The following is a 27,500-nucleotide window of genomic DNA, read 5'->3' as shown; positions in this document are numbered from 1 at the left end:
CTGTGTTGGAAGACTGGCTTGGGTTGGATCCCCACGCCTTCCTTGGCTGGGCTGTTTCCATAGCACAGCCATGCTGCTTGCTTATGTGTTTGATTTGTTGGCTTAAGCCGATCGAGCAGGAGGCTCTTGTTTCACCTGGAGATGTGGGCAACCCCGCCATGACCTTGTGAGGTGCTGTGAGTGAAAACAGAAGGAAAAGTTAAAATGTGATGATGAAAGAGTGCGGGTGAGGAGAGAGAGAGAGAAAATGAGAGAGGGAGAGAGGGAGGGAGAGAGAGAGAGAGAGAGAGAGAGAGAGAGAGAGAGAGGGAGAGAGAAACCTGACACTTGGTGATAATTTCAGTCATGCAGATTGCATTTGTCTTCTTCGCCTTGCAATTGCAGTTGACAACTCTGGTATCTCATGTGGAGCCTGCGCTTGACCCATGAAATGGGTTGCTTTAACTGTGCAGGAGAACAAACAAAAACAACAATAACACCATAAAAGCACGACAAAATAGTCAGACAAAGGCCTCAGATAAAAATAAATAATGGGACTAAACACGTGCAGTCAGTGGAGTTAAACAGGATTGAACATGCATTTTCACATAGAAAACATTAACCATGCCCTAGAGAGTGGCCTGGCTAGCTTTCTCTCTCTCTCTTTCTCTCTCTCTCTGTCTCTCTTTCTCTCTCTTTCTTTCTCTCTGTTTTGCGCCCACCCTCTGTTCCAGACTTCAGACAGTCTTCTGGCTCTAACAACAGCCTTGTCTCACAGAAGACAAAACTGGGTTCTATTTCCATAGGCTACCAGGGGGCCATGCCTGCATGTGTGTGTGTGTGTGTGTGTGTGTGTGTGAGAGAGAGAGAGAGAGGGGGGTGGGGGGTAGAGAGAAAGAGAGTGTGTGTTTGTATGTGTACTAGGAGCAAAAGAAGGAGCTTAGATTTAGGAAAGAAACAGTCTGAACATGCTCTCCTTATACAACAGGCAGCCATGGCAGATGTTTTTTTCTTCCCCTCTTTTCCATACATCTCGATCTTATTTAGCTATTTGAAACCAAGGTGCGGCACATTGGAGCCCATTTATTTCCTATCATTTTTCATCTGTTCGACCCTTCTTCTTTTTTGTTGTTCCCCTTTTTTTCTTTCTCTGTGTGCCTCTCTCTCTCTCTCTCTCTCTCTCTCTCTCTGTCTCTGGCCGAGAAGAGAAGAGGTGGGTGGGGGGCGGTGGTCATCTGTCTTCATTAATCGTGGAGACACCAGTGTTTCAGTGGCTGTCACGCACACTGGGCCGCCCGTAATGAAGACAGATGTCCTGTCAGGCCAGGGCCCGCGGGGGGAGCTCTGGGCAGGCCCGCTCACGTTTTTTGAGGTCCTGGGTCCCGATGATAACGAGATGAGATCTGTTTATTTAATCAATCAGGCCAGTTCCCCTCCGTGTGGTGTGCGTTTTTTGGACGCGGTGGAAGCACGAGCCCCCAACAACACTCGCATATTTGCACAAAGTAAAACAGAATCCACTTTTTTTGCAGCTTGTATCTTTCGTTCTAGTAAATGGAGAGAAAAGGAGAGAGAGAGAGAGAGAGAGAGAGAGAGCAATGTAGTGTAGTGCTGGGTTGCCCTGAGGGCAGGCAGCCATGGCTGCAGTGGTGTAGCCTTTCAGCTCCTCTGAGCCCAGTAACCTCTGTAAACAAGGCCCAGCCCTGTCCCACACCACTGATCTCTCCCTCTCTCTCTCTCTCCCCCTCTCTCTCCCTCACTCACACACACACACACACACACACACACACACACACACACACACACGCAATGTCTCTGTCTCATCCTGTCTTACCATCTTCTTTATCTCTAGCTACCAACCAGTTGCCCCCCATTGTCCTATTGAGCAACCAAATGTATTCATGTATAAGGAATATGAAATATGAAAGGCAGACCTGTCAGTAGAAGGCAGCTATAAAATATGATTCGCTCAGATCTAGACACGTCTGTTATTTCTTCTATTCAACTCACAAGCAGCCTAGTGGTGGCTGTCAGTGATCAGAAAGACTCAGAAAGTCTTTCGCTTTTGAAATTAGCGCATAGTACAGTGCCCATCAATATGCGGCCATTTTTGTCACAGACTGTCAGATGAATTGGATGTATTATTATTACCTTGTCGGTTTGTGTGTGAGTTCAACCGTTTAACATGCATGGGAGCCATCCTCCTCTTCCCCCCCTTCTTGTTCTTTAAGATAAAAGAGATATGATACTATGTTGTGGTCAGGTTTCCTGTTTTTGTGTTTTGTGGTTGGGGCGTTTGTTGTTTTTTTTGTGAGCTTTTTGTCAATGATTCAGTGTCAGTTGTGAAACAGTGGGACAGGAACTTGTGAAAATGAGAGTGTAAGTATGTAAGTATGGTCATGAGGGTAGATACTTTGTAGGAGTTCGGTTGAGGGCACATACCATGCTAGTGGGCTAAACAGTAGCCCTTCAGTTTGTGTGCAGTTCATGCGTGCTGCTGACCCTCAAATCCATCTCAAAGATAAAAAAAAAAAAGGCGAGGCGGCAAGAGATGTAGTAATCCTCCATCTTGCAAGAAGATACGCATCAGCACATCTTCCTCTTTACGTCTCTAGTCTACGTTCATATTGACATATGAGAGTTGCACAGCGCTGTTGACGTCAAAGAGAACTGCATTTCGTAAGACAAATTACTATCGCTAGTAGTCGTTCCAGGAGTCTTGCACACACTCGAGTTGCTATTGAGAAAAAGTGGTGAGCAAGATTGGGCCTTTGGCTGGCTTTTGCAGTGGTGGAGTCCAGTTTGTCATGGAGACATATTAGAATCCTATGTTCTCTCGCCACCCCCACTCGCAGTCCACACACACAAGCGCATGCACACACACCTCATTGTTTTCCTCCTAAATGAGACGTCCACATCTGAATTTGATAAGCGCCCTGAAATGGAGCAGTGAGAGACGCCCTTGAGTGAAAGACAAGGAAATGAGGGCTTCCTGTGGCCGCTGTCGCATTTAGTCCACATCATTTTTTGTTTTAATGGAAGTCTTCAATTATGCCATTATAATTACAAAAGATTCAATTAAAAGATTAGAATGCCCGCGGGGACAGGGCTGGGAAGAGATAGGAGGCTGATTCGCAAGATGGATGGTGTATGCATGTGTATGGGTGTGTATTTGTGTGCGTGTGTGCGTGTGTGTGTATCTTCATTAGTACTGAGCATTGTTAAAGTCGGCAGAAGTATCCATTATCTGCTGCTATCTGTTCTGTGATCTTCGATGGAAATGAAACGTGTGATTAAACACTTTATCAAGCTGGTTTTCATAGTCTTATCAGAAAGCACAGATCTGATAGATTATAGGAGAATACAGTGGACACAGTGGACATGTAGATGAATGAGGTCAGTTGTTTGCAAAGAAGGACCTTCATCAACCACACTCACTCACTCAGTCACTCACTCACTCACTCACTGGCCTCCACCTCTTTCTGAACAGAGGACTGAAGTGAGTTTACATTGTTTCCAGTGATGGGCCATTTATTTGCTTATAGATGCTGATGGCTGCTTTCCACAGGTCTATAGCTGTGGTTTGTTTATGTGGTCTGCTTCTCTAGCTGGTGTTGTGCACAATTAGTTGGAGGCTCTGGGTGGGCTGGTCGGGGGCGGGGGTGGGGGGTGAGAGGGGGTGGGGGGTAGCCACACCTCCAGCGTCGTCGTGCAGCCTGGCGCGTCTCTCCGTCCCCGGCGCGGGAGTCTGGTCACGGCCGCAGAGATTCCGCAGGGTCGCGCTGGAATCCTGCTCCGTGCCGCAATGCGAGTTTACAGTCGGCGGGTGCCAGGGCAACTGTAAATAAGAGCAATGGGCCTGTCAGCGGCCCGGCCAGTGTGCTCCCGCACGACCCTCGCACCTCGGCTCCCGCTAAGCTCCTGGGGAGAGGCGACCCGGGGGAGCTCTATAAGTCACTCCTTCGGTGGGAGCCACCGTGGGCCTCGCTCGTGCTCCAGCGCCGTCGGGGGGCCGCGGAGCTGTAACGAAGCCGGAATTTTTTACGCAAGACGTTCCTCTCACCTCGCCACGAGCTTGTTGTTGCGTCAGTATTGACATAATAAGAGGAGACACACACACAGAGTCCAAATAAGAACGGGCGTGTGTAGCACGGAAGGGGCCTTGGCCGCGCTCGACGGCTCGACGGCTCGACGGCGCCGCAGCTCGTGTTGAGAAATGAGCCAGAATGAGGCTGAATGATGTTCCACAGCCAGGCGTGATGTTGTTATTCAGCAGGAGCAATATGGCACACTGTACACGGGAAGAGTCAGGCTGAGCACATGTGTGAGTTCAGTGGAGGGGGGGGGGGGGTTGGGGGGTGTGGTGGGGTGAGTTTGGGGAGGGGGGGGGTGGGCTGCGGTTCTGTTACCAGAGTGTTATTGACTGACGGCAGGGCTCCAGCGTTGCTAGGTCTCAGTGTTATGAGTAACGCTGAGCTGAAATCTTACACGAGCCCCCCAACAAACACACTTGCACACACACGCACACTCACACACACGCACACACATACTTGCGCACACACATTTTCTCCCATTCGTCCCATGAATGGCCCATGTTTACGCAGCCCCCTTCAGCAGTCAGTTAGAAAGTGAGTTACTGATAGGAGTTTCCTGATGCGTCAGGAAGTGCTGGGTACATTTGTTTCAGACCCAAAGCAAAGTAGCCACGTTCAAGAGCTTTCAAATCTGGTAACAGGACAGTGTTGCATTCATAAATAAAGTGAGCTTTCGTTTCACAACTTTGAACTGCGGGTTCAGATGTGTTAGCCTGCAACATCTCCTTATTGTGAGAATTTGATTGGATGACTACATGTGTAGTTACAGCATTACTGAGGCTATATGTGTGTGGTCTATAAACAACCTTAGTAATGGCTCGTCCACAATGGCCTTTGTCAGTTTTCGGTGTCTGTTGATGAGAGAATCCAAGTGACAGCTGTCTGGAACAGCACTGGTAGAGCATGCTCTGCCGCCGACTCAAACCCTCTGCGCTCCCCTGTCATCCTGTGCGAGATCAGAGCAGGCTGATCTGGGAACTGCTACAAAGACATGTCTGAGAGTCGCAGGGCCTTGGCTCCCATAATATACGCTCCATTTACAAAAGCTGTGTCGGCTCAAAATAAGAACGCTATTGTGGTAAACGCGTGCACACTGGGTTTTTTTTGCGAGCAGATCTGAAGGTGACTTGGTGTGGAGTGGACGGCACCTAAACTGGGTCACTCCGTGTGAGCCCCCAAGAGAGATCGACAGGATATCTGCCAACTGGAGGACTCTTTGTGTCTGACTTCCATTTTCTTTAAAGGATCAGCAGCCTCATAGCGTTCAACAGTTGGGCAATCATGTTTTTAAAAGTTGTCATGCCAAGCCGAAAAAAAAGGCAGCGAGAGAGAAAGAAAGAAAGAAAAAAAGAAAGACTAGAGAGAAAGAAAGAAAACTACCACCCACACTTCAAATGCACATCCTTCTGTGTTTTTCCGTCCACTCGTGGATGGAGTTTTTTCGCACCCTTAGTCTTTCATCCATCGTGTGCGTACCCCAGCAGATGCCAAACTGACAACCGTGAAAGCGAAAGCTTCACCATTTTACACATCGAACCCCTGAGATACCACTTAACCGCAAGTCTCGCAGACAACAGGAAGCCACAGTCTAGCTGGCTCCATCTTTCCTCCTCTTTTCTGCTCGCGTTTTTTCCCCCCTCTTGGTCTTGTCGACTCGTACAATCTGTTCGAGCGCACACCAAAAGAAACTCGAGCTGAATTAAAAGCTTGTTTTTTCCCCTTGCCTCAGCATTCTGGGTCAGTCTGTCTGAAAGCACGCGTTTCTAAGGGGCCTGTTGTCTTGGGCAAAAAAGGCTTTGCTCTGGTCATACTTGTGGTTTGGGAGCTCCGGGGTAGTTGGATTCCACCCCTTTAAGGTGGTGCTGGGTTATGAGGAGAGCCTTTCAGCTCCTAATGAGATACAGCCCAGGCCCTGTGTGAGGATAGGATCCCCACAGAAAGACAAGCGGAGCACGAGAGAGAGAGAGAGAGAGAGGGAGGGAGAGAGAGAGAGAGGGAGGGAGAGAGAGAGAGAAAGAGAGAGGGGCCATGATTCCTCAGTGAGGACAATTCTCTCACTATTCCATTTGTTATGGATATGTTGTCTGCTCTGAGGCATTTGGCCCGCAGTAGAAGGAGAGGAGAGGAAAGCATAAGTGATACCAGGAGAGGTTCTCTCTCTCTCTCTCTCTCTTCCTCACTCTCTCACTCTCTCACTCTCTCACTCTCTCGGCCTCTCTTGCCATTTCCTTAAGCCGCTTCTTTCTCCTCTGCAGGCAAAATCTGCCTACAGTACTTCTCCTTTTGAAGTTTCTATTGTGGTGAGAAGGGAAGCAATAGCCACTGAAATCATGTGGACCCTTCACCCTTCTCCTCCAGAACGGACCGGCCCACAGATCGGTGCCGTTAAGACAGATGAAGAGCAAGACGCAGGGGGTGTTAGTGGGACTGGGGAGGGGGGAGGGGGGGGGGGGGACAGGTGAGCTCCACGAGACAGATGGCGAAAGGAAGTTCAGCGAGGGCAACGGACAGCCCCGAGGGGGAATCGCAGAGGAGCGTCCGAGCAGCCTGTTCCCTTCAGCCTGGGTTGCTGGACAGGCCTCTCTCTCCCTCTGACAGCGCGCGACAACGCGGGCCCCCTCCGCGGCTTCGCTTTCCCTTTGCCACTGTGCAGATCGGCTCTGGTCAACAGGAGCAGTCACACAGGGCCCCGCTCGAAAGTCTCTCCCCGTGCACAGATGAAGAGCCGGCTGGTGGCTCTTGGCAGAGGCGGACGCCATATTGTTTCTGTCCGATTGGCTCCTCGCTGCCTGGGGAGCTGTCACGTCTGTATCCACCGCTCGGCGCGGCGGGCTTTTGTGATCTGCCAAGCTCATCTAAAACCTCATTAGCGACCATGAAGGACTCACTCGAAGGACAGATCTTTTTACACTCGTCGCGTAAGATTGACTAATTGTGGTGGCGAAGCCTCCGTCTTGACAGTTTTTTCTGCCCTTTGAAGGCACCCTTTGAAGGTCTGTTTTTGGCACCAGTGTTTTGTTCAGGGGCGAATTGGACCGTTTGAAGCTCCGGGGTTGTTGAGTTTGGAAGTGTTGTGTGTGGTAGAGGAGAGGAGAGGAGGGGAGGGCAGCATCTCATGACCAAATGCTGGCGTGGGTCCATCAGAGAAAATCCAATCTAAAGGGGTTTTATGAGGTGTTGTGAAGAAGAAAGGTTGTTGTTGAAAGTAGCATCTGGCTCGCAGGGTAATTCCAGTGTTGCGCAGGAAACCCTCAGGCCACCACCCACCACCGTCTCCGGCTCAGTGGCACTGACAGGGTTCTCACTGGACATGGTGGATAGGGCAGGTAGCACACCCCCAAGCTAGTGTGTGTGTGTGTGTGTGTGTGTGTGTGTGTGTGTGTGTGTGTGTGTGTGTGTGTGTGTGTGTGTGTGTGTGTGTGTGTGTGTGTGTGTGTGTGTGTGTGTGTGTGTGTGTGTGTGTGTGTGTGTGTGTGTGTGTGTTCGTGCGCTTGTGCTGCTTATGACACGGGTGTGTAAATTCCTGGAGGCCAATGATTCCCATTTCCCTGCTCTTGTCCAGCATGGGTATGTGTGCGTGCGTGCATATGTGTGTGTGTGTGTGTGTGTGTGTGTGTGTGTGTGTGTGTGCGTGTGCGTGCGTGCGCGCGAGGCGGGTGTGTGTGTGTGTGCGTGTTGTTCTGCCTCTCGCTGCTGCTCCTCTGGGCCATCTCCTGGCTGGCAGCCCAGTTTTATCACAAGCTCGCTCTTCAATGCGGGGCCTTACAGGGACAGGACAGGAAGGGGAGAGGGGGAGAGAGCTCCTCCTCTGAGCCCAGCCTCGAGGGCAGGCAGCAGGGGGAAGGAAGGCTATAGGAGGGGGGTGGAGGGTGGAGGGTGGAGGGGGGCTCTCAGGTAATGAGCCAGTAGACAGCTGTTGACAGGAAGTGCTACCGCTCAACACCTTTCATGAAAGGCTTCTCCCCCCCTCCCTCAACCGCCAGCCTCCCCCCCCCTCTCGTCTAATTTTCCCTGTTTTCTTAAGAGTCTTGTTTTGTTTTGTCTGTTTCTGCAGTCGTGTCTTTTAATGAACATTTCTGAGCAGCTCGGAGGAAGTTCTGAGCAGGTGAATATGACGAGTGAGTTACTCATGCCATGAGGCTGGTATGAGCGATCTTCTTTAGAGCAGTTTGTCGGAACTTCAGGCCTTTGGGCAGGGCACGAAAAAACCCCAGTGTTGCAAATTACCTGCTTTACCGAGAACCAGCTTCATGTACGCTCATCTCAACCGAAACTACAAGATGACAAGAGTGTTGAGAAAAGAGGAAGGAAATGTTTTTTTTCATCTCGTATAGAGTGGTATGATGACACTGGGTGCTGGGAGTATCCGGAGTACGACAGGAAGACATGGGCAGTGAACAACAGCCTCTGATGCCACCCTACCCCCAACCTTCCTCCATCAGGCAGGAAACTGGCATCAGGGTCTGGGGGCTCGGGGCTCGGGGGTTGGGGGGGGGGGGGGGGGGGGGCGGATGGTGGTGGTGGGTTTGGGGGTTGGGTGTGTCGGTGCAACCGGCACAGCGGTGAGCACGGCGTCCGACGGGGGGGTTGAGGTGGGACGTCTGCTCCGCGCGAGGGCACGGGATGGGGGGGGGGGGGGGGCGTGCCAGCGCCACGCTATCATTATCAATCCTGCTGTTGCAGCAACCTGCCCAATCTGTGCCCCTTCTGCCAGTCTGGGTTGGCGTCCAAGCGCTCAGCGGAGGACCGCGCTGTTCCTGCGGCGCCCTCGCCATCTTTGCCCCCCCCCTCCGTCTCCCTGCTCTCAAAGTGACATTAAGCGGAAGACAAAAAGCCTCTCGACTGCTGCGACCAGGGGCCCTGAGCACGACACACACTGCATGCTGCAACACAGCACCTGCAAGCACACACAGCCACACCGGCACACAGGCACACAGGCACAGGGCTCCCAGCACTTTGGAGTTCCAGAGGCGAGAGGGAGAGCTATATTTGCAAATCAAATAGCCAACTCTGGAGACAGACTAGAGACAGTGCCTGGAAGTCTGCCCACACAGAACTGAGCAGCCATAGTTCAGTTCACACACACGCACACACACACACACACACACGCACACACACGCACACACAGGGCTCACATGCCAAGACTAGATCTGGGAACAGCACTACGCTGAAGATTCAATCACACCCACTGTCACGTACACAAAATCTGCAGTTCTATTGTGAAAGAATATTTGCTCCACAGCCAGTGTGTCATATGCTGCTGGCCTGGGCCATGAGAAGGAGTGTTGCAATACCAAACATACAATCTCACATTCAGGCTTGCTCAACAGCAGCGCAGGCCGATTCAGTCACAATGCAATATGCAGCATATGACTGCCTTCAAGTGCTCAATTGTTTATGCTAGTGTGCGCTTAGCTATGAGATTTAAATCTCGGTACAAATCATTTTCCATGACGATGTTTATAATTACAATTCATGCTCATTTCATTTTATTGTGCTAGAGTGAAATAGGCTAAAACTGAGATGAAAACCTGTTTGCAGTTAGTTGTAGCTTTACTGAGGGAGGCCAGATGCAGAAAGTACCCTTGCTACAGTAATGTCCCGCATATAGGCCGCATTGTGTATAAGCCGCAGGACAGTGTTTTATGCAAGTTAAAAAAAACAAAACCATATTGATACCATATTAACTGTTGCTGTGTATTAACCTCATAGCTGAAGAAATTTTGCAAAATCAATGTATAAGCCGTGGCTAATAGTCGGGAAATTACGGTATATGACAGTGGGATTAGTGGGTAAATCGTATGTAAGGAAGTTGGTCAAATAAGGAGCTGGCCATAGTAAAAGGATAGCAGGAAATAGGCTACGATTACTGATCAGACTACAATAGACTTGACCCCCCCCCCCCTCCCCCCGCCTTTTCCACTCAAGGGCCAGACACTATAAACAGAGAGATGCATTATCCTAGTAAACCCTCACTCGATCTTCTTGCTTGGCTGAGTACCGAGCAGCTCTGTCTCTGTCTCTGTCTCTGTCTCTGTCTCTCTCTCTCTAGCTTCAAATGCAAATGGCAGTGTGGAGCTTCAGTGCTGATAAGGAGGCTTCTCATTTCACCTCCTTTTGTTTCTCCAACAGAGATGAGTTGAGTGAGCTGAGCACTCAGGAGATGGAGGTGCGTGTGTGTGTGTGTGTGTGTGTGTGTGTGTGTGTGTGTGTGTATGCGTGTGCTCAGTGGGAGGAGAGAGGTTGATTGAAGAGCCCATCCCATTGTGTAGGTTTTAGCAAAGTGTCGATGGATATTTGGAAAGGGTGTGTGACTTGCATAGGTGTATGTGTGCATCTGTGTGTGTGTGTGTGTGTGTGTGTGTGTGTTTGTGTGCCTATGCGTAATTGTGTGCTTAGATCAAGGCGGCAGCAGGAGCCATGTTTTAGGGCAGGAACCCGTCTTGCGTTGTTGATAGAGTTTGATGGATCTCTGTCCCGCTGTCCTCATTTTCTTTCTTTCTTTCTTTCCCTCCTTTCATTTTGTCGCCTCCTGGTCGCTCAGACACTGTCAGTCAGTCAGCGGCCCTCTCTTGACGCCAAATACAATTTTTTTTGCCTTTTCAAAGGGGCTGTCAACACCTCTCCCACAGACGCTGGCACTGCTGCATAAACAAAAGGGTTCACTGTAGGTTCAGGCCTCCCTCTATTCTTTGGCCAACCTTAGGTTGTAGCATTCTGCCGAAGAGCTAGTGCCTCTCTCGGTGTGTTTTCACAACATACGTGTTTGGTCGGAATTTTTTTGCTGGATTTACCTTTGGGTATCGCCTTATTTGATCTTTTTGGTCTATTTGACGAACAATGGCCCTTTGGAATGGTGATTTACTCGGGGGTGGCATCCTCCGAGCCCACGCAAATGAATTCTGCTTAACTGTCAAGTGAAATAAATGACGCTGGAAGAGCAGAGCTGGAGAGGGATCAATAGGTCTGATTTGAGCCGGCAGTGTTGGAGGTGGTTCCACCATGGTCAAGGACAAGCTCTCCTCGGGCCAGAGCGACGTTGTTCTCCTCGCCTCCTTCCCCCACTCCCTCCCTCCCCAGATCTGTCCCCTTTTCTCTGTTTTTTATCAAATTCCTCCTTTTATGCCCCTTTTTCCCCCCTCTTTCTTTTTGAAGTCTCCCCACTCTTGTAAAAGAGCCAAGCTGGTGCTTTTTCTGAGCCCCTTGGTGTGAGGGGGCTGGAGGGGAAGGGCTGGGTTGGAGGTTAAGTTTAGGCTAGTTCTGTGCTTTCCATTGAAGGTCCAGCAGAAAGGGGGGTTTTGAGGCTGTAAAAGTTAGAATTTTAGAGCTTCCCTGTTTCCCCCCCTCTTTTTTTCCCTTTTTTTATGATTGGGTCCTTTTTTTACAGGCTGGAGCTACAGCTGGTGGTGTGAATAGCTGCCCAAGGTGACTGGGTCCCAATAAAGTGTGAGCCAGCCAAGCTGGGGCCCCTAGCCCAGCCATGCGACTGGCTTTATAGGCCAGCTTACGAGCTTGGGCCACCATTAAAATCTGGCAGGCCTGCGCTGAGGAATTTAGGGCCAGAAAACAAGAGAAAAATAGGGTTTGTGTGTCAGGGGGGTGGCAAGGGCTGGAGAGCCAAAAGGGGTTGAAGTTTAGAGAATGACCGGGGGTGAAAGTTGAAAGAAATGCTGTGTTTGGGGGTTGGGGTAGAGTTTGGGGTGGGGGGGATATACTAACAGAGTAAAAGTCTGTGCTTGTCTTTGGAGACATCTGTGTTTTATATCAATGCGTGTGTATCCCAAGGTTAAGCTGAAGTCTGGAATGAGATCTTGTGAGAAAGTTGCAGCAAGGGAAAAAAAAAAATACTACTACCGTCACGTTGCATGACTGTCGTGTGACTTCAGGTGAAGGTAGATGGCCCATGTGCGTCATCCTTTGTACTCGTGTCTGCTTGAGTGCACGCCACTGTATGTGGGTGTGTGTGTGTGTGTGTGTGTGTGCCACAAGAGGAGTGGTATGTCCCCCTCCAGGCACCGCCGAGGCCCAGGAGCCAGTCCGACTCGACTCGGCCGGCCGTGTGGTATGAGGAAGCCGAGCTCACGTCCCCGCCCCCCACAGCCACCTCCCTTATCACGGCATCTGACAGGCCCACACAGCTTATCTCCCAAAAGTGCTAAACTGTTTGCTTGTTTTGCTTTTGCTTTGTGTCAATCACCCCTACTGGGCTGTCGGCAGCCCTAATCCCCTCTGCTATGGCAGGAGGTGATGGAGCCTGGGGAGCAGGGGAGGAGAGTGGAGGAGGCAGATGATTTCAGTGATAATCACGTGTCTCCAGCTCTTGCCCGCCTGTCCCTGAAGGGTAAACATTCAACAACAATAAAAAAGAAAATATTTTTAAAACAACATGGGTCAGTTCCTGTTGACACAGCAGAGAGAGAGAGAGAGAGAGAGAGAGAGAGAGAGAGAACAAATGAAACCACTCAAGGGGGAGTCACATGCATCACATGGGTTAACAAACTCTTCTGCTATTCCCCAAAATTGGGACACATCTTGGCTTTGGAATTAAATGTCACTGGTGAGGGGGAAATAAGGCACTAATAATGAGTATGGATAATATCGATGTGGGTGGGTGACTAACTAACATGGGAATGACTGACTGACTGTGTCTCTTCCTCTTTTCTGCAGCTGTGGAGACGCAGAGCACCAGCTCTGAGGAGATGGTGCCCAGCTCGCCCTCCCCACCCCCTCCGCCGCGCATCTACAAGCCCTGCTTCGTCTGCCAGGACAAGTCCTCCGGCTACCACTATGGCGTCAGCTCCTGCGAAGGCTGCAAGGTTAGTCGAAAGGGAGCCCGAGCTAATGCTAATACCACACAAGGCACATTTTCAGAGGATTTCCGAGCCTCCATTTGCATAATCCCTATGAAAATTCCAAGGGTCTGACAGAAAGATCAAGTGCATTGCATGACCTACAGTTCTACAGGCTGCCATCCCCTGTGACTGACTCCACTGCCATTTCACTGGCCCTGCTAAACCCCCTTAGGTTCGAATCAAATAGATCTGATCTTCTGAAGAGGTTTACATTTGAAAGATCACTGTCTTGCTTGCAGTTACAACATACAACTTGCCCTCACACTTAATATAGATAAACCCCTGGATTGAAGGTGATCATTTTAATCTGCTTCTGATTGAACGAGTATTATTAGTTTTGAAGAAAAAGAGCATTCTGTGGTCAGAGGTCTGATGGGAAAATGTCTTTTCCAATAACATGCAAAATCTGCAATAAATTAGAGCCACTTAATGTATTTCAGTTGTGCTGTGCTCCTCGGCTGGGTTATGGGAAACGCTAATGGACTAAAAGGTCATTTATCTGAGAGCCTCAATGACATCACTGCAAATTGAACAGATTACAAAGCATTCGGATGATTGAAAACGACACATGCTTGCAATGTTCAAAAACCCCATAACAGGTTGTAGCAGTGAGGGAATGACAGGACCGCACCATGACTCCTAACATTATTTCACAATCCCAACTTTGCCAAAGTGTAAATGTGTTTCAAATCTGTTGTACCAGATTGAGAGAGAGAGATGAAAACAGGGTCAAATAAGAGACAAGGAGGTACGTGACTACAGTGGTGAAGCACACTCTAATGGGCCGTCTGTCTTCTCTCTCTCTCTCTCTCTCTCTCTCTCTCTCTCTCTCGTTCCCTCTGTGCTGGCTGCAGGGCTTCTTCCGCCGCAGTATTCAGAAGAACATGGTGTACACCTGTCACCGTGACAAGAACTGCCAGATCAACAAGGTCACGCGCAACCGTTGCCAGTACTGCCGCCTGCAGAAGTGTTTTGAGGTCGGCATGTCCAAGGAAGGTGAGCTATGAAGGCTAACCGTGGCTAACCCAGTGGATATGCAGCGTGGATCAGCTTGCATGCAGCCACAAGAGACCAACCACAGACACAGGCCACCAGACATAAACAGACTGACTGACTGACACGACACGAACGTGCATAACGCACAAACGATACCATTCTACCTGAAAATAGATATATCCTGTACCACAAAATTTAAACCACACACACACACACACACACACACACACAGACACAGACACAGACACAGACACAGACACAGACACAGACACACACACACACACACACACACACACACACACACACACAGACACAGACACAGACACACACACACACACACACACACACACACACACACACACACACACACACACACACACACACACACACACACACACACACACACACACACACACACACACACACACACACACATGCACACACACCGGGAGACATAGAACAGGCATTTCCTGTAATTTAGTCAATTTTGTGGCTCCTCACCATGTGACTGTTCTGAAATACTTTTCAAATGTGCTGAAATGACTTTCAAAAGTGTGAGTAATGTGTTTTGTTACACTGTGCCCATGGCACCGCGGCTGAGAAATATTTCTGGGAAATTACCCAACGTTTCACTATGACCTGCCCATTAAGTTGGCTTTAACTGGTGTTTGCCGTGAGATTAAAACAATGGGGGGGCGTTCGGGCTGAATCATCTTGGGAGCAGACAGGTTATGACTGTTCTCTTGCCCAGGGTCATAAAGAGTGTCGTCACCAGTGCCAGTGTGGCATGTTTGCCCACCGCCGGGTCCACTGGGACATGTATGTCTTTATGCATGTAGGATGTGTGTAAGGAGCGGGAGCACATTGTGCCTTCGCTATTACTGGATATCCTGAAAGGAAGGAAAGTGAGAGAGGCGTGACAGGGAGAGGGAGAGAGAGAGAGGGAGGGAGAGAGAGAGAGAAAGAAAAAGGGAGGGAGGGAGGGAGGTAGAGAGGCAGAGGCATAGAAACTGACAGGTCAGTGATATACAGGTTTGAACGGGTCAGCTAAATGGTTAAGGTGCCCTGAGGAAGAAGAACTGATTGATGAGATCATAGTTGGGTGAAAAGTCTGTAACGGCCACTTACACTTGAATGGCCAGTGTAAACCTATTACATCCAGTCTTGGATTACTTCCTGCATCTGTTGCATCTGCAGTGGACAAGCCGTAGATCTGCAAAGCGACGACTAACTCAAATCTACAGGAATTTAGGATTAGATTATGTAAATGGGTGTCAGCCAGCCCGTCTTTCAGATGTTGACTCCATTTCCCATGATCCCCCCCCCCCCCCCCATATCCTGTAGCTGTGCGCAACGACCGAAACAAAAAGAAAAAGGACGTGAAGGAGGAGGCCGTGCTGCCCGAGAGCTACGAGCTGAGCGGAGAGATGGAGGAGCTGGTCAATAAAGTCAGCAAAGCCCACAAGGAGACGTTCCCGTCACTGACCCAACTGGGAAAATACACCACCGTGAGTCACCCCGACACGTGTTTACACACACACACACACGCTCCGAGTCATTGCCGCACCACTCCTAGGTTGTGGGGTTTCTTTTTTCTTCATCAATGTTTCTGTACTTCACGGTTGATTGATTGGCCCATGAGTTTTACCATTGCCCTATTGGCCAGCTTTACCTGTTTCCACCTCTCACGACGGGGACGTCAGGGTTGGGTTTTTGAGAGACTACCACACCAATAGAACCTGACTTTCAAAAGGACATGACTTTTGAAACACCACTGTAGAAGCGAAACTACTACTATTCATTGGTATGACCCACCAGTGACTGAGTGAAAACAACTGGTTTCAATCTCCTCTGTCTGAATCACCAGGCAAAGTGCTGCAATGTGTTCTCCCTTTGAAGTCCACTACACAGGCTTCATAAACACTGTTCAGTACACATACTTGCAATATTATGTGTATAGTATTGTATGTGGGACATTGTTAATTCCAGAGACACACTGAAAAAACAGAAACAGTTCAGTGCTATTGATGTTAAATGCTTTCAGAACTTATTTCCTTTACTTATGTCTCTCTCTTTCTGTCTCTCTCTCTCTCCTTTTTTAGAACTCAAGCTCAGACCACAGGGTACAGCTGGATCTGGGTCTGTGGGACAAATTCAGTGAGCTCTCCACCAAATGCATCATCAAAATTGTGGAGTTTGCCAAACGCCTGCCCGGCTTCACCACGCTCACCATTGCTGACCAGATCACCCTCCTCAAATCAGCCTGCTTGGACATCCTGGTACTTCACCTCTGCACTGCTTCTCCCATCTCTTTTTCCCCATACCTCCATTCCACTGGCCGACACCATTGACCTTGACCATAGCTTTGCCATCTATTGAGTGTGTCCTTCTTTCTGTCTCTCTCTCTCTGACCGACTCTTCTGTCCCTCTCGCTCAGATGCTGCGCATCTGCACGCGCTACACCCCGGAGCAGGACACCATGACCTTCTCCGACGGGCTGACCCTCAACCGCACTCAGATGCACAACGCCGGTTTCGGCCCTCTCACGGACCTGGTGTTTGCCTTCGCCTTGCAGCTGCTCCCGCTGGAGATGGATGACACGGAGACCGGCCTCCTGAGCGCCATCTGCCTGATCTGTGGAGGTACTGCAGGCCGCCTGAGACGCAGCACTGCTGCTGCTGCTGCCCTCTGCTGTACTCAAGCTCAGTTACATAAGCAGCTCATGGCTGTCACTAGACGAGTTTCTTTTTTTTTTTCCATGGCAGGAAAGTGAAAGGAAAGCCTCTGAGTTCAGAAGCAATGCTACTGATCTCATGAATACTAATGCTGGCTTGAGAACAGGCCCCAGTGTGGGAGGATAGAGAGTACTGAGGAGCGCTGTGGGAAAAAATTAGAAATGTTCTTTCACAATAACGTCGAGCTAATCTCTCCATCCCTCTCGCTCCGTTTCTCCCTCTCTCCCTCTCTTCCTCCTCAGACCGCATGGATCTGGAGGAGCCGGAGAAGGTGGACCGGCTGCAGGAGCCGCTGCTGGAGGCTCTGAAGATCTACGCCCGGCGCCGCCGCCCCAACAAGCCCCACATGTTCCCCCGCATGCTGATGAAAATCACAGACTTGCGCGGTATCAGCACCAAAGGTCAGTTCACCACACCACACCGGCCTCTTCACAGCAGCCCGCAGCGCAGCCTGGTCGTGGTCTGACGGAGATTCTGCCAAAAACATATTTTTTTTGAGAATTTTGTGTTCGCAGCAGTTCCTCCCTTTTTTGAGGAAAAGGCTGTTTTTGGAAGACGTGATCAAACTGCACCACAAGTGTGCCATAAAATAGTATGGTTGTTCTATAAGTAGGAGTCTGTCATTTTTGCACTGCTGTGAATACAGTAATTTCCCGTATATATAAGCCGCATTGTATATAAGCCGCAGGACAGTGTTTTATGCAAGTTAAAAGAAACAAAATCATATTGATACTTACCTGGCAGGGGAGACACCATGATCATGAAGGTGGTTCACCTTTGGCGAGGCTCTGCCATTGCACTTCGGCGGTAGCTGACCCGAATGAATTCCCCAAATGTGGAAATCTCGACTGGGCAGCCGTGGTGTACTGGTTAGCGCATCGGGCTTGTAACCGGTGGGTTGCCGGTTCGATCCCCGACCAGTCCACCACGGCTGAAGTGCCCTTGAGCAAGGCACCTAGCCCCTCACTGCTCCCCAAGCGCCGCTGGTTGGGCAGGCAGCTCACTGCTCTGGGTTGTGTGATTCACCTCACTGTGTGTTCACTGTGTGCTGTGTGTTCACTTATTCGGTTAAATTGGGTTAAATGCAGAGAACTGAATTTCCCTCATGGGATCAAAAAAGTATATATTCTATTCTTTCTATTCTATTAACACCATATTAATTGTACCCGGTGTATTAACCTCATAGCTGAAGAAATTTTGCAAAATTATAAGCTATAAGCTGCGGCTAATAGTCTGGAAACAACGGTAGTCAGTGTCACTGTGAATAGTCAGTGTCACTGTGATGCACTGTGATCAGGTTCTACAGTCTGTGGAGAGTTAAATACAAAGTTGTCTTTTTCTTTACTTCACCAGGGGCGGAGAGAGCCATCACCCTGAAGATGGAGATCCCGGGGCCCATGCCCCCACTCATCCGGGAGATGCTGGAGAACCCCGAGGCGTTCGAGGAGCAGTCGGAGTCCGGCGAGAGCAAGGCCGAGCCGCCGCCGCCGCCACCCATGGCCACGCCGCCGCCCAGCGGCCCGCCCAACCTCAAGCAGGAGCAGGAGGACGAGGACGACAGCTGGGCCGCCGAGAACCGCAGCGAGCCCTCGCCGGAGGAGGAGGACGACTACGAAGACGACGCGGGGGACGACGACAGGGCCTCGGACAGCGAGGGAGAGGCCTGGGGAGGGCTGGACACCAGCCTGGAACCCCCCAGGAAGAGCCACATGGGCCGAGCCCAGTGAACTGAGAGAAAAAAAAACATGTACACACACACACACACACTCTCATAGACCCTTTTCTAAACCTCTGAAAACCCCTACCCCAACACACATACACACACATAAACCAACACACACACACACACACACATTTTTGATTTCCCCTGTCTGGGGAAGCAGTAGCCTTACTTGTATAGATTCTTTTTAACTCAGGCCAAAATGGTCAGCGATGAGTGACTTTGCAGTGAGACAATACAAAAGGTGTTCTTTCGGAGAAACGGTCTACCTTATGAACTGTACCATATGGTCAAGAGGGAAAACATGAGACAAAACAACGGACTTTCCAGACAAAGCAATTGTCTCTTTTCTACATTTTTTTTCTTTTTAAAATCATATTTGTATCTAAACAGTGGAAAGGCCAAAACAAAAACACACCAACATGAAAACAGTTAACACTGATGGTTACCGACGTAAACACTTCCTAAGACAACTACAGGTCAAAACCAAACGGAATATGCTATGTGCTATTTTTTTGTCGTTGACATTTTTCTGACTTTTTGTCATTATATTTTATGACTAGGCCCATACATATCTATATATGTTTATTTTTTGCCTTTGTGTAATATCTCTTTTGTTAAAAGTTGTGTTTGAATAGCGTTCCTACAGAGAGACAGAGACGGATAATTGACTCATTGTAACTGGCAGACCTCTACAGAGTCTCACACTCAGTCAATGGGCTGGGCTTCTGGGCACTTTGGGCTCATTGTAGATGTCAATGATAATCACCTCAGTCGACCATGCATTGGGCACGATGTCAACACCATCAGATCAGGCCATTGGCATTATTTTACTCTTGTTTCCACCTTTGTAGATCGGAGGGTGCTCTTCTTTTGTGTGTGCGTGTGTGCGTGTGTGTGTGTGTGTGCCAAAGTTAGCAGATTGTACTCTGATCAGAACGTGTATGTTATCATCAGGGACCCCTGGATTACAGACGCCACAGATAATGTCTCCTCTTTCTAATGCCTTGATTCATCACTCATCAGCCATATTATGTGCACAAAAGCCTCCAAAGCACACATTTGAACAGACTCCACTTACATACTGTACAGTAGGGGTCTCGGGCACAGCTGTTCATTCTCTTGCCATACATGTAGCACTTTTCCAAACCCTGCGGTGACACAGGGCCCAGTGTGTGCGCAGTGGAGAGAGGAGGCATGAGGTTTGCTGCAGGACAGGACACTAATCTCCAGGACTGCACATTCAGGACTCGGCTTAAAAAATGTCATCCAGTGCTCTGGCAATCTTGTAAAGGTGCTGGATTTTGGGCAGCACTCCAGTATAACATATGCACATACATGGTAGCTCAGACACACACACACACACACACACACACACACACACACACACACACACACCATCATCATCGTCATCATCATCTTTATCATCATCATCATCATCATCATTTTGTAAAGCTGTCAGATGGACGTATTCAGACTCAGGGTATCTCTAAGGACCAAACTCTAGCTGTCAAGACACAAGCTGGAAACAGGCAATATTTTTTTTGCATGTGGTTTCAACACAGTGCATATAATCAAGGAGTCCCTCAAATGAACATTAGTGTAATAGCTTGAAAAATGATCTGCCAACACAAAAGTAACAAAACCATCACTCAAAGTATTTCTCTTTTTGAATGCAAAATGTCTCTATTTGTGCATCATCATCCATCCTTGACAAGAGAAACAGAAATAATCAAGTTGCAGATGGCCCCTTTGACTTGACGTCAAAGTTCTGGCCCAACATTTAAGCAATACAAAGATAATCAGGAATTCCAGTGTATTTTTATGTGAACTGGCAGACTTGTTGTTTGTGTGAGTGTGTGAGAGAGAACATGTACAAGCTGTAGCCTTTTTTCCTCCAATTGTCTGTGAACATCCATGGGCGTGTGTGTGTGTGTGTGTGTGTGTGTGTGTGCGTGCGAGTACGCGTGTGTGTGTGTGTGTGTGTGTGTGTGTCGATGCTTTTGTGACGTGTGAGTGAGGAACATTCACCTCATCAGCAGCCACTGCAGTCTATTTTCTGGCAAGACATTGCCATCATGCAAAACGAATGTTGAGATTACGTTGTTCTATTTTCTCATTGTTGTTGTCGTCTCTGTTATTTGAACATTGGCTGAGGTCGACTGTCTGTTCCTCTGCTCATGCCAACCAACTCTGTCTTGTAAAAAGAAAAGCCATATAAAACAGTAAAAGGCACAATAAACAACATTTTTTTGTGAGATTGTTTTGTTTGTTTGTAAAGCTTTGATTCGACCGCCCTGGCACTTTTGATCCACGGTAATAAACATCTGGGGATTCAGTGGACTCTTAACTCTTAAAGAATAGAAAGGCCCAGTTAGGGGAGAGCGGGATTTACACCGAGGGATGTCAATGAATGCTCACCAAGGAGCTGATACTGATGAGTGTGGTATAAAACATCAGTGCTTAAAAGTACTGAAACTAGCCATATAATTGTACCTGTGGGTAAAAGGACCCAGGAATAAAATGCTTCAACTGTCAGCTGTTGTTTTATATCTCTCTGGGATTTTTGCTGACAGCTGATTCCAGAAACACACAACCTCCCAGTGTATTATAAAAAGATAATGTTAGGATCATTTAAGGTGTAACTCCATAAATACCCTCTGACCTAGAGTAGTAATAGAAGGCACAACCTCTGCCTTACTGGTAAGGGAAGAGTACTCCTTTTTTCGGGGGAAACAAATCTGTCTAAAACAGAATATTGTGGCACAAAAAGAGCTCTGCTGCACCTTTGGCAGTATAGTTAATATGCATGCTGAAACAAATCACTTTGACATACTACGTAATGAAATCCCATTAGAGAAACATCTCTCTGTCTGAAACATGCTGGTCAGAAATGTGGCCATTTGACATTGCTCATTGCAGTTGGCTTTGATTTAGTGGGTCTTTGATGTACAGCGGGGAAGGCAAACCCTTCTGGAGAACTACAGACAGTCCTGTTGCAACGTCCATGTGTAATCTGACAAACCTCAGGGAGTCTTTTAATGAAATTCTGCTCATGAGAGTCATCGGTGGGGAGTGACTGTTCCTCTGTCCACTCAACCAGCAGAGGGCAATCACGATCCATAAATACAGTGCATGCATTCTGTCCCACACACAGGAAGCGCCGTGCCCATGTGTATCTTGACAATATTTGTTAGATTGATAAATGGCCATTCGTTTCATTTCAAGAAGCTCACCTCATTCTTTGAGTATTTTTCTTCACACTTGCTTACACACTCATATTTGGTTCTCTTCTCACCCCCAGCGTATTGACTAGTGCTGGGAGTTTAGCCATCATCCTTTGTCCAAACACATGGTAATGGTAATTCCTTATCTGAATCTTCATTGGTAATTTCCCTTTGATGGATCTCATATGGAAGCAAGTCATTCAGCATATAACGAGTTGAGTCCACATGGTGAACATGTGAATACTTCAGCTGTTTATGCACAACAGGCCCATTTAGGATCAAAAAACCTTCTTGGCAGCGTGTGCTAATTCTACGCAGGTGGCACAGAGTAGGGTCATGTCCTTACCAGTCAGTCAGAGAGAGCTCTTAAGGGCAATCAGAGACAATGACAATGGTATGACTGTTGTGGCTGTTCAAGAATAAACACCTAAAACTCAGCACATGGGATGAAGACGATTAAAACTTAAAGGTCAACATATGTCTCTCAGTGTTACACAGAGACCAAAGTTTCTCAAAATCTTGACCAGAACGTGGAAGAAGTATAATTAATTGGCTAATACAACAGGCCCCCTCAATCTCTCCCTGCCCTTGGCGCGTAATGATGTGCTGTTATGTTTTAGAGCACAAATGGAGGGAGAGATGAGCGATAAACAGGGATAGGGAGCTATTAATGGAATCACTGCTGTATTTAATGTTTATTAAAGAGAGATAAACTAGGTCTGGGATTAAAATACGGACCACGCATTATACAAGGTTTACAAGGAAGAAAGGAAATGGCCTCATATATTCAGCCACAACAAGACATTACCATGGGAACGCAAGGGGGGGTGGTGCATTTTAAAGACACAGTACAGGACACACACCTTTCAGTTCCATATGACTGTTTGAACATGAATTCAGCACATTATTTTGTGCAGAAATGAAAACTGATTTGTCAAAATTCAAACGCACTGAAATAACACAGTACAAATCTGATCAGAGGGAACAATGCAACATGTAATGAAGGCCAAATGAGTGTCACATGACACAAAGAGATGGTTTTAATTTTAAAAATGATGCCAGTGTCTACAAAATGGCTGCATATCTGTGCAGTCCTCAACACAGACTTTTTGAATTCCTTTGCAAACAAGCAATGGCAGCCGTCTCCTTTAGGCACTCAGCCACATTAAAAATACACACGAAAATACCAACATTCCAGCAAACATGGCCTCCAGTGCTTTATCTTAATGGCTTTCGTTTAGTCTGTTCATCAATTTCTTTCATTGCCAGGAAGGGCCTATTAGCTGACCAGCTGGATGTAGAATAAGAAGACCCTAGGCAACGATCCCGAAATAACCAGGAGAGGAGGATGGAGGGGTACGATGGAGGGAAAACCTTGTGAAGAAGAAGCCCAGTGTGGAGGCTGATGGGCATAACAAAGAGAGTAAAACAGAAGGAGGCCAATCTCGGCGGAGCTCGGAGGCTTTCCACAGGGGTTGGTGGGGAATGTTTTGGGATGCGATGACTTCACGCGGGCCAATTATCCTCACATGAAACACAGGATTGCACTTCATCAGTTTATACGGCCGCCATACGCATACCCACAAGGCGAAGAGGGGTTGTCAAACGAACCCGACATGCTGGACGGGAGGAGGAGCCTCCCGAGGAGATGAGAAGGAGAAGTGTGGGGAAGGTTGGGGGAAGGTGATAGACACTGGTAGAGAGAGGGGGGGGGGGGGGGGAAAGAGCCATCGTAAATATTTACACCTTCCCTTCTGTCAGAGGGGCTGCTGGGGCTATGTGTGTAATTGGCTGGATGGAGGGTGTGTGTGTGTGTGTGTGTGGGGGGGGGGGGTTGCAGCAGCACCTTCCAAAGCCAAGAACAAAACCACAGAGAAGGCGAAGGCGACGAAGCGCTTCTGTCCTGGAGAAAAAGAGCACCCCAAAAAGAGAAGGCGAGCGCGCGCGCGGGCGGGTGTGTGTGTGTGTTTTGAGGCGCGCGGGGGCCAGGCGGCGGGGAGTCATAAAGTCTGGGAGATGTGCCCTGAGCCTGTGGGTCTTCATATCTTTTACATTTCTAATTAAAAGAGATAAAGGGAGAGGGAGTCATCAATCCTACAGTGATTTCCCCGTTAAGGTTTTAGAGCGGCCCATAAAGCAGGCAGCCCGGCATCATTGATTTTATAATTAGCTCCCATCACGCCCGCGCTGGGGACAGAACGAGGGAGAGAGGGAAAGGGGAGAGGAAGAGGAAGAGAGAGGGATGCAAGGAAGGAAGGAAGGAAGGAGAGAGAGCTGGAGGCGGAGGTGGACGACGTGCCTGCAGGAGAGATGGAGAAAAGGAGTGAAGGTCAGTGGAAATAAAGGTGGTGGTGGTGGGCGGGGGGGGGGGGGATCACTTGGCAATAGGTCAGCAAGTCAGTGTTTCTTCAAAGGGGCAGGAGGAAAAGGGCACGGGAGGTTTAACAAACGAAACCCTGGACATGCTGCTGGTCTTCCCTTCTGCCCTTCTGCATCACCACCCTGGAGTTTGTTTGGACTGGGATATGAGGTGAGGACCCCAGATGACCAAAGAGGTCCAGAAGTGGATAGGGACCCTCCTCCCTTCAAAAGAGGTTTTAAAAAGCTCCATATTTCAGTAAATAACCCATCCCTTATGGCACACTAGATGCTGCCCTAAATACTGATCTCCAGATGCATAGACCACTAACTCTCAACAGCAGATGAAAGGGCCCAAGGCCCTTCTTTTTAGGTTAAATCTGTGGTGGCGTCTCCTGCATTGTTTAGCACTACCACCAAAGCAGAAAAAGACAGGAGTCGACTGACACATAATATTTATTTTATTATTGAAACCCACCCCACACCCTATACAGTATTGAAGAGTCTAGAAAATACATTTTAGATAGGAGAATATGGGATAAACACCACCATAGTTAAAGAGTAAAATAACACACGGACACCGTAATCTCAGAAACGAAAGACTGGGCCTCAACGCTATGGACATACGATTGCCCTCACAGGAGTACAGTACTTAGACGTGTTGCAGTACAGTCACTCGTAAAACTACAGGACAAACTGTCTTTGTGTTGAAGCCAAACATGATAAAAAGCTGTTGTTTGGAACCAAAAAGATACATGTTTATCTTTCCACTTAACATGACATGAACGAAGCTTCATTTGTTTTTATGACATAACATTACAGCAACTCGCTGTCACGAGTTGGAGAATGACATCACTCAGACACACCTCACAGAAGCCGATTCATACTAGCTTTATGCCTTTTGTGTATAACTGACTGAATTCCTGAAAGATCGAGTCCAACTCCAATGGTATTGCCAACACCTTTGATTAGGTCAAAGACCAGGTTTAGTGACATGGGGTTTACGGTCACAAGGAGTTCTTCAAATGTATTAGCTTTGCTGCTACGCTTATGGCTGCCCATGACGGCACCAATGGCTGTTATACTAATCTGAGCAGTCAAAAAATTGTAACTAAGACAGCAAACAAGTAAAAAGCAAAAAAAGTTAAGTCACGGTTATACCCTTAATACAGTAATGACAGTAAATCAACCAGGTAATAACTAAAGTTAAAGATCTTAAAATCTTACGTAGACAAAAGTCATACTGATTAATAATAATAAAGCAAGTCGTGTAAAATGCAAAAGCAAGGGCTGGTAAGCCATTAAAAATGCTCTCTTGCTGTAAAACAGGTGCAAAGTTCAGCAGATAGCAAATTTATCTAGGCAAAGCTGAAGGACCTTCGACATACTGAAGTCTTCCCAAACACAAGCCATACAGAGAGACCAAACATTTCCCATTCTCCATGATACAGTTATTTATAAATGCTTACTGATGTTTTGCCAAACTACCTTAAAAATTCAATAGTTTAATAGTAACATTATTAAAGTGTAAATAAACAAACGGTTGCTGAAAAAAAAGCAATGTCCCTCTGTGCAACACAAGAGGTAGACTGTGACAATCTCACCACAAAAAAAAATTAGTGTCCTCAAATGAAAACAGGAAAAGACATGAAACTCCTTAAAGTGTTATTTAGGCACACATTTAGAATTACTAGCCTAGAGTGTGGAAAGGTTGAAATCCACACTGGCATATGACACTTCTTCTCAGGCCTGCCTCTAAACATTCTCAAATGCCTTTAAGATTATCTGTTAGCATCTATGATTTGGGTTTCTGAGAGGCATATGGCAAAATGCATTGAATGCTCATTGGATGTTACCGTGCGTTCAGATCAAGAGCGACCAAAGCTGCAAAATCGCCGGAAGTAATTGACTTTGAATGGGGACGAGCGACTACAGTGACCAAAACGAACACGGCAACCAGCGTCAAAACTTGGCCGACCAGAGCGACCAAAACAAGTTAAAAACACGTTAACTTTATGCAAATTAGCTATGACTCGTTTCGGCTGCAAAACACCGACAACCGATCGGAATGCTGGCGTGCTTCGCTTGTGTGGATGTCATAAACGAAATCGAACGTTCAAATCTCTCACCTCATGAGCGACTTGAGCAACAGAATTTTTTTTAGCAGCTGCATTTTACCACCGTCAAAAGCGACTTTGAAGCTTTGGTCGCTCTTGCTCTGAACGCAGTTACCTCACCATACAGTGGGCATAGTTAGCCTAATCTCTATGACCTCTCCTACACATCATTACAGCCCACTGTAACCAACCCTCTTAGGGCATGCACAAATATGGGGATGTAAATAATAACAATAATAATAATAATAATCATAATAATCATAATAATAATAAAAAAAACATTTAAACTGACTTCAGGAGCTTAAAGTGCATCTCCCCTACCTCTGCTGCAAAACAATCGCTGTTCTACTGTCTATTCTCATTTCCCTTCTGTCCTCATTTAACTGCATGTGACTTCATCTCTCTCTGTGCTGCTTTCCTTCGTCCCCGCCATGTCCACGCTAGCAGAGGGAGGACATGGAAATCTTAGGTTAAAAACACACGGAAAACACCCCCGAACCCTGTACTTCAAACTTATTGCAGGTACATAATATAAAGCTGTATTTTGGAAACAACACTAAATGACAAACTACTCTGGCGGCAGAAATGACTAAACCGTTCCAATTAAAAATGGGCACCCACACACAGATAAACATTTCACCCACACACACACACGCACACACACACCCACACACAGACACACCATGTAAGACACCCTTTAAAGTGACCATAAAAAAGTTTGTCTTCACTTTTTGTTTCTAAAATTTCCTTTCTAGATGAGTCCCAAGAATGCTACTGATATGTTGTTGCTGCTGCAGTGTGCTCCCCTCAGGCGGGTTAACTTATGCTGTTGTGGCGTCGGAGGTTTAGTGGCCATTGCATAATGGACGTCGTGCATATAGCATCCCCAAAATCAAATTGCATATTTGTAACTGTAACTGTTGCTGAATGCCAGTGTGTGCTGTAACAGATGAGGCAAGTGAAGAGACGTGTAACGTAATGAATCCTGGTGGACGGCCTGGCCGCCCCAACACTGATGTCGAGCACTTCACCACAGGGGGCTGTCCGCCAGGTCACTGAGGGACACAGAAGAAAGAAGAGTCAGCGTGTGTGTGTGTGTGTGTGTGTGTGTGTGTGTGTGTGTGTGTGTGTATTTCAATGCCACACTGTTATGTGTCTATGCATAGGTTTTTTGGGGACAGATTTAAGTGTGCAGAAACTTCACACAAACTACCGAGCTGACTTATACTTGTCTTTCTAAAAGACCTACTTTCTTCACTCGCAGTGGAGAGACCAAGTGTGTGTGTGTGTGTGTGCGTGTGCCTGCCCAAATGTGTGTGTCTGAGGGTGTGAACAAGAGCTGTGAGAGGTTAGTCAGGAAGTGTGGCGCTGGGGAGGTGAGAGGAAGACAGAGGGGGGAGTGGTGGGAGGAAGAGAGAGTAA

General features: G+C 47.9%; 2 protein-coding genes and 1 pseudogene across 4 annotated transcripts in view; 2 read left to right on the top strand and 1 right to left on the bottom strand.

The window, feature by feature from the left end:
- The window catches only part of rarga (retinoic acid receptor gamma a), a 45,612-nt gene extending 24,976 nt beyond the window's left edge, over positions 1–20,636 (top strand). For all 3 annotated transcript variants that reach the window (XM_062541225.1, XM_062541224.1, XM_062541226.1), the window contains 7 exons: positions 12,741–12,889; positions 13,780–13,921; positions 15,266–15,429; positions 16,024–16,200; positions 16,359–16,563; positions 16,899–17,057; positions 18,010–20,636. In XM_062541225.1, the coding sequence (XP_062397209.1) occupies positions 12,741–12,889; positions 13,780–13,921; positions 15,266–15,429; positions 16,024–16,200; positions 16,359–16,563; positions 16,899–17,057; positions 18,010–18,383 (1,370 nt within the window). In that variant the 3' untranslated portion in view covers positions 18,384–20,636. The remainder of the gene's footprint in view (positions 1–12,740; positions 12,890–13,779; positions 13,922–15,265; positions 15,430–16,023; positions 16,201–16,358; positions 16,564–16,898; positions 17,058–18,009) is intronic.
- On the top strand, positions 17,386–17,513 carry LOC134088321 (U1 spliceosomal RNA; annotated as a pseudogene).
- A 3,768-nt stretch (positions 20,637–24,404) lies between the features above and the next one.
- Positions 24,405–27,500, bottom strand: part of calcoco1a (calcium binding and coiled-coil domain 1a) — a 17,196-nt gene continuing 14,100 nt past the window's right edge. The window contains exon 15 of the mRNA XM_062541223.1: positions 24,405–27,133. Coding sequence (XP_062397207.1) covers positions 27,106–27,133 — 28 coding nt within the window. The 3' untranslated portion in view covers positions 24,405–27,105. The remainder of the gene's footprint in view (positions 27,134–27,500) is intronic.

This window comes from Sardina pilchardus, chromosome 7 (genome assembly GCF_963854185.1).
Source record: "Sardina pilchardus chromosome 7, fSarPil1.1, whole genome shotgun sequence".
Lineage (NCBI taxonomy): Eukaryota > Metazoa > Chordata > Actinopteri > Clupeiformes > Clupeidae > Sardina > Sardina pilchardus.
This window is presented reverse-complemented; position numbering and strand designations above follow the sequence as displayed.